At 41.7% G+C, this 16061-nt stretch overlaps 1 protein-coding gene across 3 annotated transcripts in view; it reads right to left on the bottom strand.

Moving 5' to 3' along the window:
• Positions 1–16061, bottom strand: part of ppp1r16b (protein phosphatase 1, regulatory subunit 16B) — a 72039-nt gene that overhangs the window by 39090 nt on the left and 16888 nt on the right. The window contains exons 1-2 of one of the 3 annotated variants that reach the window (XM_053439448.1): positions 8452–8836; positions 7020–7440 (exon numbers count right to left, since the gene is read on the bottom strand). In XM_053439448.1, coding sequence (XP_053295423.1) covers positions 7020–7287 — 268 coding nt within the window. In that variant the 5' untranslated portion in view covers positions 7288–7440; positions 8452–8836. Of the gene's footprint in view, positions 1–7019; positions 7441–8451; positions 8837–16061 lie in introns of those variants that run through there. The other 2 variants (XM_053439466.1, XM_053439457.1) reach the window with 2 other exon arrangements.

The following is a 16061-nucleotide window of genomic DNA, read 5'->3' as shown; positions in this document are numbered from 1 at the left end:
AAACTGCTAAAATAAAGAAGGAGAAACCAGCTCCTTCACCCGGTGTCATGTTTCTATCGGCGCCAATCAGGATTTGGAGCTCTGGCTACTGCAGAATCATTTGACCAGAGAGCGACTGTATCATTTCTCATTGCAGACAAAAGCCACATGTTGTTCTTTGACCAGTGGAAACAGGCTACAGAGGCAACAACAATCATTTCAAAAGGCTGGGGCCAATTGTTTATTCCTTAAGAAATAACTTTAATGATTGATCAATAAGTTATTGCGGACTCATTTTCTACCCACTAATGATTCATTCGTTATTGTCTCAGCTCCACACTGATCATTACTGAAGAAGAAGACTGGAATTCCCACAAAGCTTAAAAAAAAAACAGAGCTACAGTAAACAACACATTTTTAGATGTTAAATTATATCCAGCACTTTTCACTCCATAAACTCAAACAAATAGTTCATCATTGTTTTTCTTTGGACGCGATGCAAAACAGAAGCCGACCATCTTGCACTACACTTATCAAAGGTCAGGGGTCACATCAGCCTACCTGAAAATGTGAGTAAACAACCTGCTTCATCAGATCACTGGTTAGTACTGAGAAATATACATTCTTTGTTGAAAGCTATAGCAGAGTTATTCAAGATTTTTTTGGCGGGGGTTTGGTCACAAAACTAATCAAACAGTAAAAGGCTACGTAAGGTCATATAATCCACAAAGAAAAAAGGACAAAGAGAGTAAGAGAGCCAGTGCATTTCAAATGCTACAATTCTGAATCTCTCATGATATCTCTGCTCCTTTTATCATATCCAATGTTTTACAGTGTTTGAAAGTATTTGAAAGAAGTTGTGCATAACAAGCTGCAGGCAACTTTTACTGTTCAAATGTCTGTGAGTATAAATCCTTTGATATTTACCAATTCTCTTTTGTCTGGATCCGAGATTATTACTGCAACACTGAAAGACCTGCATCATCACTGAGGATAAAACAAGGGTTTTTCAGCTCATCGCTCTGTCATTATTACTGACAGCCTCTAATTAACAGACATTTATTTTCCCCAACATAACTGACAAGGAGAGTATTCAACCTCAGACAAATTGTGAGTGCGTACTTCCCAATTAATCAGCTTCTTAATAATTAAAGAGGAAGTATTGGGACTAGTAAATAAGGAGGTGGAAGTGACACAGAAATAAGGTTTTGGTAAATAGACTTCGGTGCTTAGAGGAGCGACCACACAGAAGTCTGAGGAGATTCCAATTAACTGGCTGTTGGGCCAATAGACATGATTTGAAAAATGCACTGTCGTACGGATGAAGCGCTTCCTCCTGAAAATGGACATTTTAGGCCCCAACGATCGATCCACTGGGTGTTCATTTGTAAACAGGACTCACGGCTGACTTGTGCTGTGGTGGTTATTGTGGTTCAGACTGTATTGGATCAGAGTGACCAATGTCTCGAGCACTGTTGCTGGGGATGTTTCACTAAATGTATTCATGCCTGATGACTGATGACTGATGACTGATGAGTGATGAGTGATTTTCGGAGGCTCCTCCTAAACTAGAATATAAGTGATGGATGCTATACTGTTGTATGGCCTATGGCTAGGCAACAGTACTACCACCAATTGAAGGTGAAGTCTTGCAAACAGTACACTTAGCCATTTAACTAGATATTGCCAATTTGCCGACATTTGAGTTAGCTCCAGCTAAAGCGACAACACTGGAAATGACCTCTTTACAAAACGGTATCAGAACATCTCAGTATGAACCAACTTTGTCAAGTACCTTTTAACTTTTTTAACCCATTTTATCAAACCATGTGATCTACTTATCCGCCAAATAAACAATAAAGACTCTTATCCTAAAGTGCAAGACTAACCACAGGGGCACTCCAGCAGCAAAAACATTAAAACAACGCTGCTGTTAATTAGCTAGAAATATGACCTGGCTCCATGCTTCCCATGCTATTTCATTGCATCTTAATGTTGGAAAAACAGTAGGGGGCACCAGCGTCAGTAGCAATTAAACGTACAACACCGCTGAAGGGAAAATCAATAACACAGTGGTAGTTGTTGTTGTTTTTCCGTATTATCTCCACATGTGATGTAAAATGCATCAGTAAAATGTCCTTTGCATAAATAACATTTTCTATAATATGGTCCTGTATATTGTGTAGAATATGACAGCGTTATTATTTGAATCCAAAGTTTTTTGTTTGTCACAGTCTTTGCTCTAAAGGGTAACTTGCATGTAGTGTCTTAATGTGTTGCTGAGAGATGTGGTGTAGAAGAACTGAAAAGAGGCAGAACAGAAATCACTGTCAAAGGTCAGCGCTTTCTTGAAAATTGCTTGTATCCCATGAGATTTACTTCTTTGTTATTTTTGTTTATTGTCGTCTTCTTTTCACTGCTCTTGTGTGTCTTTTTAATGCCACTCTGCTGCTGCCATATGCCGGCGAGCAGCTAAGCCTATCACTGGCCTCCAAGGACACGGCCTAACCACTCTAATAAGGCAGCAGAAGAAGACAATGCTCCTCCAAGGCCTAATTTGCACACAAATACCTCGATATGAAAAAAAGGAGGCTTTACTCGCTGCTACAGTATTTTGCTTTTCTTAAATCAGGAGTTATTGCCCTCCCTATATTTTTATGGTGATGATATGGCTGTAAAAAAATAAATAAGTGGTGAACCAAGAGCGAAACTTGCAGGGCTAAAAATGGAACGTGAATTGTAAGTGTGGCTTCTTTAACATCTAGTTACAAGTTATGATTTGCAGTTGTAAATTAGAGGTAATCATTGTGGTGTGTGTGTGCATGTGTGTGTGTGCGTGTGTGTGTGTGTGTGTGTGTGTGTGTGTGTGTGTGTGTGTGTGTGTGTGTGTGTGTGTTGAAATGGAGTTCAGGGATGGGAAAGACTGAGCTGTAAAACACTCAGTAGATTCATGGAGTGGTAAAACACAACAGGTCACGACACAGCTGATGTTCACATGATCACAATGACTGTAAGAGAATGAAGACCACTTTCTATCCATTTATTATCCTCATTCTGTGGATAGTCGCATTCTTTGCCTATTCGATTGGGTCTTTTTAGAGATAACAGTGTTTAGGTCGGTCCATACTCTCTCTATGTGTATATGTTCACAGTCCCTTCAGACCCAGTGGCTGCTCCTCTGCAGCATAGCAGCTCTCTGGAGAGAGGAAAACCGATCAGCCTCCGTAGCCAGGGAGCTGAGCAGAGAGACACTGAGGTGCTTCACAGTAATTTCACAGTCATCAGCCCTCATCACTGTGAGGGGGCAAGAGGGCGATGAAATGGGCCAAGAAATCAGACTCTGGAATGCATCCAATCGTCTGCTTCCTCTTCTTCCTCACACCCAAACCTTCAGGGTATCTCTGGCTGCTGAGACAAACTTTCTAACAACACTTAGAAGTTTGTTTACATTCATGCAAGATCAAATATTCGTCTTTATCTGTCCTTGTCACGGCCACACAAACACATAGCTTGAGTGCACATTGCGTCCTCTGCAGCTTCACTCTATCTCCTCACGGCCTGGTGAGTCTGCTCCCTCAGCTTCCACAGTAAGGAAGCAAGAAAACACACACACACACACACGCACGCACGCATGCACGCACGCACACACGCACACACGCACACACAGACACATACCTACCTGTCAATGAAGCAATCATAGTTTCAATAACACCCCCTACTGTTCGCGATACAGTAAAGCTCAAAAACCAGCAGGACTATACAACCTGCATACAAATAACCACACACACATTTGTCAACGTACGCTCAGACACACACGTGCCCTCCAGGCAACACAATGACGCTCTGATTGCAACTGCAGAGAAAAATAAGCAGCAAAACATTCACTCATCCACTCTAACCAATCAGGGATTAAAATAGGAGTCGGTCCAGCCAATCAAAGCCCTCATCTTATCTTGGCCTCGATGCCAGTCGAGTCAGCCTCAGGTCAAAGTCAAACTCACTCTCTCTCTCTCTCTGTGTTTTCTTTTTTACTTCTCCCTCCTGCTCTTTCTTTCCTTGTATTCATAAAAACAAGGTGATAGGTGGCTCCATATCTTTCTTTTTGTTATTTGTCATTGTGTTTGGGGAAATTTCAGAGTCGATGCAGGATTCCAGAGATGTCGCCACATTCGATTTTCTTTCCCTTTTTTTCACAAAAACTTCTTTAAAAATGGCTATGCAAGAGAAATCGATGATGGTGTCAAATATTTGTTTTTCTTGTCAAAGATGCCCAAAGCCTGTAAGCAGTGTGCTGGAGCAGCACAGCGTGAGGAGTCATGATGCCTGATGGAGCATTCGGGGACCGGAGGGAATGAGGGGGGAGATTATCAGGCTCCTGAGCGAGCCAGCTGCCAGTGGAGCTGTGTGGGCAACACTACATCCTGCCTCTCTTCCTTTTATATCTCCCTGCCTCTCTCATGGTCACCCTCATTAAACAGAGCCGATAGCAAATGTTACTATGCCCCTGCAGCAAAAAGGACTAACAAAGCTTCGGCATATAAATCAAAACAAAGAAACTTGTTCTTACTGAGTCCAAACCATTTGATTGTTTTTAAAGATGGACGACGTGTCTCCACTTCGTCCTACTAGCCAGAGCTTAAATTCCACAGCTACGAACTCCATCTTGCTGATTTGGGGCCAGAATCTGCACTGTAGTGATCCGGATTGGAGCTGCGGTATCAGGCAGATAACTCGAGCTGCACTGCTTAACCCATGTGCCTCGCTCACTACAATCCTCTATACACACCTTCTCAATTTGGCAGTTTATATAACCAGAAATAATGTCCCATCTCTCTCCCTTTGCTTGTCAACACCTCCGCTGCCGAGTGTCAGTTTCAAACCTCTGCATCGACCTGCAGGCTCCAACAGTGGGTCCAAGTCATATCACTCCACATCAAAAAAATGTCATCACGTCTGGGGAAGTGATGAAGTCAGAGTGAGGATGCAAAACTAACTATGTTCTGCTGAAATAAAAATGTCAAACTTGAGTATAAACTTGTACTTTGCCTTTTGGATTTGGTCCAAGACCCATCCACTAATATGGAGGAGGCAGGATTTATGACCTCAGCCATGTGTCGTCCATCTTTATACCACAGTTTATATGGTTAAAATGAACTAGTCTATTTAACCAGATGTTTGCGAGGGATGAAACTTTTTTATTCCTGATTTAGCGACTGGTACTTTAAATCATGCTGTAACCAACCTGGTCAGGATCCCTACAATGTTTAGCAATGACCAACCCTGTCCATTTCACACAAATATATTTATTTTTGACCAAAGCTCAAGTAGTGTTATACCATAAAATCAGAACTAAATCTGCTGAGAGATGCTCTGCCATTCATCACTCATTCTTTACAAATGCTCTTAGCCATCAGTCTTTTGTCGCCCTAGCTTCGGATTTAAAAAAGTAATTTCAAAAGTCAGGAGACAGACATTGTGAAGTCTTCACCTTTCTCCTCTCTACAAACTCTTGTGTGATTTTTACCGTGTGCTTGGTACCATGGGAAATTCCTCTCCTGCCACGCTTCTTAAGAAAGAAAGTCACATTTTAAATCAGTTCTTCAGAATACAAACTTGTATTTACTGGAGCATTTATAAATGTGACCTTCCCTAGAAGTAATGCACTCTCACAGACCTGTATCAGTACACTCCCGCCTCCTGGCCAGATCCCCATCTGATCCAAACACATTTATTTTAGCTTCATTTGACAGAAGAATGTGCTCTTTCGCATATGGTTCAGATAATATGATGATTCACCAATGTCTAATGTTGTCTTGACCACATATAATTTCTAAATCAGAGTTTATTGCTAATAATTCTGAAACGTTACTGTGGATAAACTCATTTAATAGCACCTCAAATAAAATCACTGATTCATTTTAAATATACACTTCCTGCGTTTGACAGTAGATAGCATGTGACGTTTCACCTCTTCAGCTCTACCTCTTGATTTTAACACCAACATAAGGACACACACAGAAGACTTTCTGGTAACTACACACATGATCGCCAGGCACAGCAAAAACCTTTCAACACTGTTGAAACCATTTCCAAAACCTTTAACACAGCAACACTGTGTGTGTAGAACCTACTAAAGCAGAGTTTCCTTTGAAACCAGTGAGGTGATATCCTTTCTACTGTGAGCTATTTTTATCAAATCTGTATTTAGGTTACACATGATGGTAAAATCCAAAAGGACATCCAGGCAACAGCAATCCCAAGCCTCCCTCTGTTTCTCTCTCCAGCTGGAGCGTCTACATGCCAGTTCTTGTCAATGCGTTCGCACAGTGTAGCACAGCTTCTGCTCCGTAAGAAAGACGATGAAAATAAATAACCCCTGCGTTTGTTTCCATATCTGTAGAGATAGCGTGCGCGCTTGCCGTGGGCTGCATCCGTTGTGATAAAACAAGTTCAATCTAATTTCAATTCAAAGTGAAGTTAAATGAGATGCTATATCTAAAAGATAAGCAGCCTTTTATCATCCCTGCATCACTGACACATTGTTAGCTCAGCCACAGCGTCGTTGGGGAGGAAAACAATTATTATCTCCAAATAAGGGGGACACCGTCCAGAGAATCTTTAATTAAAAGACTGACAGAGTTTCATCTCAGTGTGACAACTCCATTATTTCCCGATGATAAAACAGTTTCCTCACAGAATAAATTCAGCTAGTAGGCAGTTTAAGTGGGCAGGCCCAGCTAATCGTTTTCCTGACCTTGGCATTCTGATATCCAGCTGAAGAAGTGAGGTTAGGCAGAAATTAAAGTAATTATTCAAATGTGGCATCCCTGAGCTCTGTGCCGAGTTTCACTCCGAGCTCATGAATGAAAGCCCAGCGCATATTTCTAACTTAGTTGCCTTGTTACAACTAAAATAAATCTGCAGTGCATACATTATGTTTGCCAATCAGTCATGTGGTTTTACTGCAGCTGTGTAGCCATTAATCTATACTTCCTTTTTATATTTGCACCATTCCTAAATCCTTTTTTCACTGCCCTTACCTTCATCTGGATCATTCCTGGCCGATGCCTCCAGGAGAGCCACGCTGGCGGCGAACGACACGTGCCTCTTGGACTCTCCTTGCTGGAAGCTGTTGGCGTTGCGTCCCTTCTTGTCGGCCTTTCGCTTCTTGTTCTGCATCTCCTTCTCATACACGGCCCATCGCTTCAGCTGCTGCGTACGTCGCTTTTGGGCTGTCCTCAGCCTCTCCAGGCTGGGCACCTTGTCCAGCTGCTGCAGCTCCTGGATCAGCTCCAAGTGGTTGGCCATGACGGCAGGGGGACGGGACCGCAGTGATGGAGGGGTGATAACGGAGGGGGTGAAACTGGGGGAGAATGTTGTTTTTCCTAGCGAGGGCTGCACCTTCGGCTGCGGCCTCCTTCCACCATCGTCATCCTCATCCTTTCAGCTGTGGTAGACTTTCTGAAAGAGGAGAAAGAAAGAGGAAACTTGGTGTTCATAAAAAATATCAACCACAAATTTGAACTACCTGGAGCTTGTTTGATGCAGTTTAATACTTCGAGTAAATCTTTGGCCACTGGGGAAAGATTGATAATTTAAAAGTTCAAGCTACCATGGACCCAGTCGCTGACTAACTGTCTCAGCATTTTCTTGAAACTGTGTCGTCTACTGTGATGCTAGAAAGAGCAAACACAATTATTTTTCTGTTCTCACCAACAGCGCGGTTCACATCAAGGTGAAACAATTTCAAATCAACATTTCATTCTCATTCCTGCTCCAGCTTTTCCCATTAATGTGCATAATTTTCCAGCCGTCACGATGATGCCTTTCAAGGTTCGAGTAGGTGGATAAATGTACCCCTAAGAGAGCAGTTGCATTCTCAATTTTCCATTTGCTTCGAGAGCCGTTATAGATCTCATTCTACCAGCCTGCATGCAAGGTTAACCGCTTCCTGAACACGACAAGTAGACGGCTGTATGATGAGAAACTGATTAAGAGGGGAGAAAAGAAGAACCAGGGCATTGAGCTGCAGCGAGGCTTTTTCACTTCATTGTTACCCTGATCTACTGTGACTGTTATCGTGGACAGCGTCTGTTTGACTGATTTCAACCTGCACTGTCAGATCGTCTGTGTGTCTGTACTGGTTGAAACTCAACAAATGTGTCAGTCAAGTTCCTTTGGATAACATAATTAAACTCACCATATACAGAGTAAATGAAAGCATACAGTGTTCTGTGGTCAGACTAAGTTATCGAGCTTAGTCACACCACTTCCTCTGAACACTCTTAACAATGTGCAGACATTTTATCACTGCAGCCAGAAAACGTTCTCCTAAAAAGTCCAGCCCTTCCTAATAACTTAGCATGCGCACACACACACATACACACACACACACACAGTCCAACACAATTGACATTATGATTTCCATAGTTTACAAAACGTGCATGGTTTGTGAATGAAACTCGCTCTTACCTACTATTTCAGAGAGACTGGTAAATATTTCCTCATTTTCTGCAACCTTCACTAATGAAACCCTGCACCCAGCAGCATCGCCTGATGAAACGCTCCACAGTGCTGAGCTACATCCACTCTGTCTGCCACCAAACCGGCACTACATTTCCTTTACAGTTAAAAACCACCTGTCTACAGCTGAAAACATGGACAGGAAACCAGCAGTACAATCACTTCCTACAGCGTCACTCTGTTAACCAGCAAAGCTTGTGCGCCAGTGAACAGATGTCATATCTAACATTATCAACTCGCAGCCAAGTGAGGAACTCAGAAAGGTATCCAGACAAAACCTTTCCGAACTGTTCCAAAAGTTTCCATCACAGTGATGCAAACACACACCCTCAACTTCCCCCAGTTACACAACCTATTTAGCAGATGACAAGTGGAGATGGAGATTGCGGGGGGGGGCTTGTGCGAAACAGCTGAGAGGTGTGTTTAACAGAGCAAATTGGTTTACAGCAAATGATTTGTAAAGACCGGGTCGAGATCCAAAGGTCGCTCACAAGAGGATTAGCAGCAGGGTCTCAAATTATTCTGGAGGAATTTCAAACTAAAGCTGTCAGCAATTTTTTTTTTTTTCTCCCCTCTGCAAAATCTTTCATGGAAGATGGAGGACGGCAGAAGAGAAACAGAGTGCTGAGCAGTCTGCCACAGTTTCATTTGTGGGTTGTGACTAAAAAAAGTCTGTTAACATTTCAGATTTCGGAGGCTGTGAGCCAGCAGAAGCTGAAATACTGGCAGTTTGTTATTGGCAGGATGAAAACTTTTAAATACTCATCAAGATTTATACGATCTTTCTAAATTCTTGTCGACATGTTGGAAATTAATCATTTAAGTTCAATCATTATTTCAACATACCTTTCTTGACATTTGACTAGACATACTAGGCCAATACTAGGTACAACATATATTTCTCTTTAAAGCGTGATCTTCATCTTTATTTATGCAGTTTTTGTGCATTTGATGTGATTAAGTTATTTAGTTTTTCATTTTGTTCAAATTGTATTGAAAGGTGGAGGGGTGGGGCCAGGGCCAAGGAACAGCCCTTTATGTTTTAGAGCAGATCCGGATCTGATGGAAGATCCAGGAATTTTCTCTTTGTTTTACCAGATGAGAAAAAATGTTATACTTTATTTCGATGGATTTTTCAGGATGATTCAGTTTACAAAGAAATCATCTTGTGTTTTTTTCTCTTAAATGATTACAAGTAAAATCAGACTCCATCCATCCATTATCTATACTGCTTATCCTTTGAAGGTCACAGGAGACCTGGAGCCAATCCTAGCTGACATTGGGCGAGTGGCGTTTAACACCGTGGACAGGTCGTCTACGTATCACAGGGACAACATACAGAGACAAACATGCATTCACTCTTACAGTCTCCAATTAACCTAACATCAATTCACATGTTTCCGGACTATGGGACAAGAGCTGCTGCAGACACAGCGAGAACCTGCAAACTCCACATAGAAAGACACACTAAATATGCAGCATTGATATGATTATAATGCAGATATCAAGAGTTTTAACTAATATTATAATAGCAGTCAAAACGGAAACACACAGTGGAGAACATACAGGAAAAAGGTCAATAAACAAACTGGATCTAAGAGTGGACACAACCCAAAATCACTGACATCTATCAAATGTTTTTCGTGCACTGCTTTATTTTACAACATGATTGATTTTTTGTCAGATGCAAAAAGGTTCAATGTTCCTTTGATGCTCTGTGAATTGCCCAAGACAATATGTGCCCTTCTCTCTTTTCCTCTGAGATGTGAGCACAGAATAGCAATCATCAAAGCAAACATCATCATTCAAATACCTGAGGGTGTACAATAAGACTGTGCACTTCTTTGACGCTGGTTGCCACCAGCCTATAAACGAATAAAGAAGAAGGTCAGAGATTTACTTTCTGCAAAAAAGTTCATCTTTGGTGACGTAGGGCATTTTAGTGCAGTTTTTGAAACTTTCTCAGTTACTCAGTTTTTCTGCTCTAACAGACAAAGTATCATTCAATGTAGAAGCTCGACCTGGTGCAGTGACCTTTCACCCAAACACTAGAGTAAAGGTCCTGTGACGTCTGGAGATCTGCTCCATCAATCTGAGGTAAACTAAACAAATCATAAGATTGACTAATAACCACCCGCAGCCTTACCATGTCCTACAGTACATGAGGAGAACAAACTTCTGCCCTCTAGGAGGCGCTTTACTCTTTAATTACCCAGTCTACAACCAAAGTTAATCAACAAAGTGAAAGGACGTGATTAATCACTCCCTTCACATGCACCCCCACCACTCAAGCTAAGAGACAATCAACCTATCCAGCAAACAGACTTTGAAACCTCTCCTCCAACACACATATTTACACTTGACATGGACTATAACAACACACACATCACTCAATGTCTGCAGATTGTTGCATATGCGCTTCAATGCAGTTGTAGATGTTCTTTTATGTTTGAAACCAGGCGATGGTAAGATTAAGATTAAGATACATTTATTTGTCCCAAACACATGCACAGACATGTACAGGCACACTCATGCAGGTAGGGAAATTTAACCTCTGCTTTTGACCCATCTGGTGCAGGACACACAGAGCAGTGAGCAACCATGTACGGCGCACGGGGAGCAGATGTTGGGGGAGTAAGGTGCCTTGCTCAGGGGCACTAGACAGGGTAGGGAGAATCTTCTTGGATTTTTGGACAGATCAATCCAGGTTCATATTTTTGTTGTTTCTCCGTGGAGTCGAACCAGAGACGAACCAGAGACCTTTTCTGCCCATAGTCCAAGTTTCTGCCACTAGTCCACCGCCTCTCTAAGTGATTGTCAAATCACGTGATGCAGGACAAATTGCCGCATGAGCAGACAATACAGGTTTATCTCATCTAATATTAAAGTGAATTAACTTCAGAAAGGACGTGCGACAAACAAGGAACGTCCAGTGTTTTCTCAGCCGTCTTTGATGATGAGTGGCATTAGCACAGAGAATAAGAAACCCAGGAGCTCCTGCTGATCAAATCAGGGGAATCAGAGCAGAGGTAATGATATTACTCACATACACACACACGCGCACACGCGCACACACACACACACACACACACACACAGCCACAGAGGAAACCGAAACAGGAAAAGCAACACAAGCATCTGCATTAGTCAGAGACTGACACTTCTAACGCATGACAGATGCAAACGTGAAATAACAAAAAAAAGATAATAAACTGCAGGTAATGTCCGGATTCAATTCTCCGGATTTTACCCACAGGTCAAGTCTGATAAACGGCTGTTCTGTCAAAGACTGGATTTTTGTAGGTTTGCAACATCATAGTCCGATGATGGGCAATTCATAATTTAAAAAACTATTTATCGTAATTTATTTATTTATACAATTCACTATTTTGCCTCAACAGAATGTAAAAAAGTATTTGATCATAAATAAGAAAAGTGTTTGTCAAACATGCACACACATGAATAAGTTGGTATCTGGTCTCCAACAGCGAAGTACATTTGTGTGCCCCCTCTGGCAGTAAGCGTAATTACATCAACACTTTGGACTGGTGCATGTCATATTGAATATCCTCACCGTCGATCTCTTTACATTTTAATTCTTCCTCTCTATGACCTTTATTATCTGGAGCATCAGTATCTTTTCTTAGATGCTTCGCCATTTATAGCTGCTGTTGCCTCTTTGTCTCCGTCACTACGACTGTTCCCTTCTTCCAATTGTAAACCAATTCATACTGGTTAATGTAACGCAACATCAGCTTTAAATCTCCAGTGTGCTATTAAATACAGAGATATTTACCCAGTACTTGGAAGATTAATCAGCATTTGTGAATAACAGTCAACAGCTTGGATATAACAGACGTTTAGATGTGAAAGTCTGGGACTTGGATTGTAAGGCAGGGATAGTGCACTTACATCCAATATTTTGTTGGACTACCCTTATTGTTGACTTTACACCCCCTCGCCAATTACCAAGCTTACAGTGGTTATAATGAGCACTGTCATGGATACACAACAGCAGGAGTCCAGGACTATGCTGCTGCTGAACTTCCTTTGCTCTCCAACTTTATTTGAACAATAATATAACATGAAACCACATGAGTTCAAAAGGACAGACAGCCGTTGGGCACCATTGTGCAAAACCCTGAGCAAAACGGCTTCACAGTGGTTTCACTAGTCTTCACATCTTGTCAGGCTAGGTTTGTATCACGCATTGTTCTAGGGGCTATGACACAGGAAGTGTACATTTGACAGACAGATAACAGGCGAGACATATTATGAAATTCAAGAGGGAAGTCTGTGCTGTTGTGTGGTCTTGACTCTGTGACTTTAACAACAGCTGAAAATGTAAGAGCTTCGGCAGTGCATGAAAAGACACAGATAGAGCCAATATTCAGTGTAGTTGATATGATGTCCTCACAGGAGGCAGAAGACAAACTGTTTGAAGTTATGTAAACCATAGGGGGGACCTTTGAATAACTGTAAGCCCTCTGGTGATATCACAGCAGCTCCCCGGGACCATGGCAGCAAATCACAGATTGACCTCAATCAGCTATTGCCACAGATAAGGATGCTATTTCACATTTTCATGGAGAATGCACAGCCAAAATGTTTTACTGATTCGTTAAAAAGGGAAGCGGGCAGGTCAGACACCGATCATCAAGTTGTTACATCTATGAGTAAACTGCATTTAAGCCCAAAGGAAACCACAGACACAGACACAGTCTTGTTTTGTCTCTGTTTTGTTTCAGGTCGTTGTTTTCATAAATTGCTGGCTGCCGTCATTATCACAAACTCCCTCTACTCTGTTGTGATTGCAAGATCACAAAAATGCAACTCCGCCTCCCACAGAGCTGAATAAGACAGGAGCGGTTTGGACTTTAGAAAATGCTCTTATCCTAAAGACCCCCTCTATGTGTTACCTTTTAGTATTAGACCATCATTGACTTTCTGCAAACCTGCCATTAAGAGAAAGTATATTATCTCCTGATTCCAGAAATCTCTGTTTGTCGGCCTGTATGGGGATTTGGAGCAATTTGTATCCAATAAAGAGGCAACCACCACTTTGTAGCAGTGTCGGCTGAGACTCTTCAATATAATGGACGTTGCCTCATAATGACAAAAGTGCATTCTCAGCAACAGCAACAACAACTGATTCTCCAGTTCGGCATTCAATTCCGAACTTCACCAAACTTTGAATAGAGAGTTGAACAACTCTTTGTGCAGCAATGGGTGGTGCAGCTTTGGGGTTCTGCATACCGAGTCCTGCAGAACACTTTTCACAGGCCAAGCAAACAGTCCATTCCACACAGGCGGGTTTAGAACAGGCACTGCATATTACAAATATGCCGAAAGACAACATTAAAAACACAATATGCTAACAAACGGCTCACATTTTCCAGGGTCATTGCATGAAGCTGGGAAAAAAAGGCTAGCTTAAAAAATGTGCCTGTCATGGCCGCCTGATGGTTCAGTACAAAGGCTCTGTCACGGAGCACTAGGGTCATTATGATCCATTTTCTCCTTTTCATCACTGACTATTATAACGCGCCTGTGGGTGTTCAAAAGCTTCCACACTTCTGAGGCCAAACTGTCGTCTCAAGGACACGAAACCAAAACATTTAACCAGCCCTGTGTCTGTGTGCTCGGTGCTGACATCAGCTTTATTTCACTAATATCTCCACAACCAGATGGATTGAGGTCAGTGTAGATCTTTCATCATCACCATGAATGTGATTTGGAACAGAGGGCAGTTCACTATAAACGTATAGATAACAGCAGGACAGTGTGTCCCAGCGCTGTACAGCACATGAACCACGATAGGCAGGAATTCATCAAAAACCTGTTATTAATATTAACTGTCCTGATTTTCTCCACATTCACTGAATCCACTGCTGGTTTCCCACATGGTTTTCATTGCTTGCATATTTGCCAGCAGCCATCATTTAATCCGACAAAACTATTTCAACTCAAGGTCCACTTGCTACCAACACAATAATACAACACACACTATGTGATAAATGCTGTAACAAGTCAACCTCGACTGCATCCTTAGAACTATATCTAAGTTTTAAAACACATCACTGTTGTTACGCCTCTCATTCACAGACACTCCTGGCCCCGGAACCAAATGCTGATTTAAAATGGAATGGTTTTAGTGGGGATGTGACCTAATGACCAGTCGGAAACATTTCCATAACAACCAAGCATAAATGACTAGATTGAATGAGTACAGTCCTGAAAATTGTCCCTCACAAAAAGCCTAAAATTGCTATGGTATAAAAAAATAACAGAGCTTCTACAAATGTCTCCATGAGAAATCTCCGGCCACTGATGAAGACTGTAAGATAAAGTTTAAAGCAACTGACAACGTCAGTTAAAGGAGTTGGATTGGGTACAAGGCGGAAGACAAACATTGGAAACAATATCAGAAACTTCCATCTCAATCATCTAAATACACTGTGAGCAGTCATCGAGAGTTCTGTGAGGAAAGTCTGTGAAAAGTTTAAGAAGTCAGTGGAAAGTTAATCACCCATTCATGAAGGCAATGCAAGGTACACAGTCTTATCTATTCAATTTGAAAGAATTTAAAAATGCATTTTTCCATTTGAATTTTCAAGCAGAGGTCTGTCACTTGTGTTGAACGTCTTTGTGTGGGTGCCAACAGAATCAGCTTCTTAGTGCAGAGACAGAATACATTAATACTAATGAAGTTGAATCTCAAAATGAGGCTGCGTGGTTAGAAACAAGAAGGTTATTAAATCTTCTCTCTTATCAGCTCTACCTCCTCCTCAGCCCGGAACCCAGAATATGACAAATCCAACGCTGACAATACCGGAAAAGAGGTAAAATGGTTTTAAGTACAAAGACAAGGTTTTTGTATTAGGTGAATAAGTATGCACACCTGACAGCTCAAATTAAGGCCATGTCTTTTTGAAGGCTTCCCATTCAGTCAGTTTCATCCTATTATGAATGTCTATAATCTTTATAAAAATGATCCCATAATGCTTTTAATGAGCACAATGCAAATTTTTCTTGAGCAGGTTAATTATTCAACTTTTCAGACGTTCGATTCACCTGTTAAAGTCAGGACTGCAACAAAGAGGTGAAAAGTATGAAAACTCTCCCCACTAAGCTCGTGACTCTATCAGCAGCTCACCATGACTCGACCACAAAAGAGTCAATGCATTTGTGCTGCAGGTGACTTTCACAGTCGCCTGTCACCCTCATCACAGTACATCATCTGCTGTTTGAAGGAGACACCCTGATGCTGTTATCAGTCTCTGCCTGACACGGGCAGATGCAAAGACAAACACGTGCACAGACAAAGACACACGACCGAGCAGGAGGCGGCAAAAAGGTGTGAGAAAAGAGGACGGCTACAGCTTCCCTGATCATTTTCAGGCTTAAATTGTAACACAATCACTTGTGGGTTTATTGCTTTTTCTTTGTCTTATGTGACAGTTAATATTTGTGGGTTTTGCATAAAAAAGCACTTTAATTTGAGCTCTGCCTTGGTCATTTATCACCTTCTCTGACATGTAATAAACTACACAGGTCGCC

This window comes from Pleuronectes platessa, chromosome 2 (genome assembly GCF_947347685.1).
Source record: "Pleuronectes platessa chromosome 2, fPlePla1.1, whole genome shotgun sequence".
Classification (NCBI taxonomy): Eukaryota; Metazoa; Chordata; class Actinopteri; order Pleuronectiformes; family Pleuronectidae; genus Pleuronectes; species Pleuronectes platessa.
Note: the sequence above shows the minus strand (reverse complement) of the source record. Positions and strands in the feature narration are given on the sequence as shown.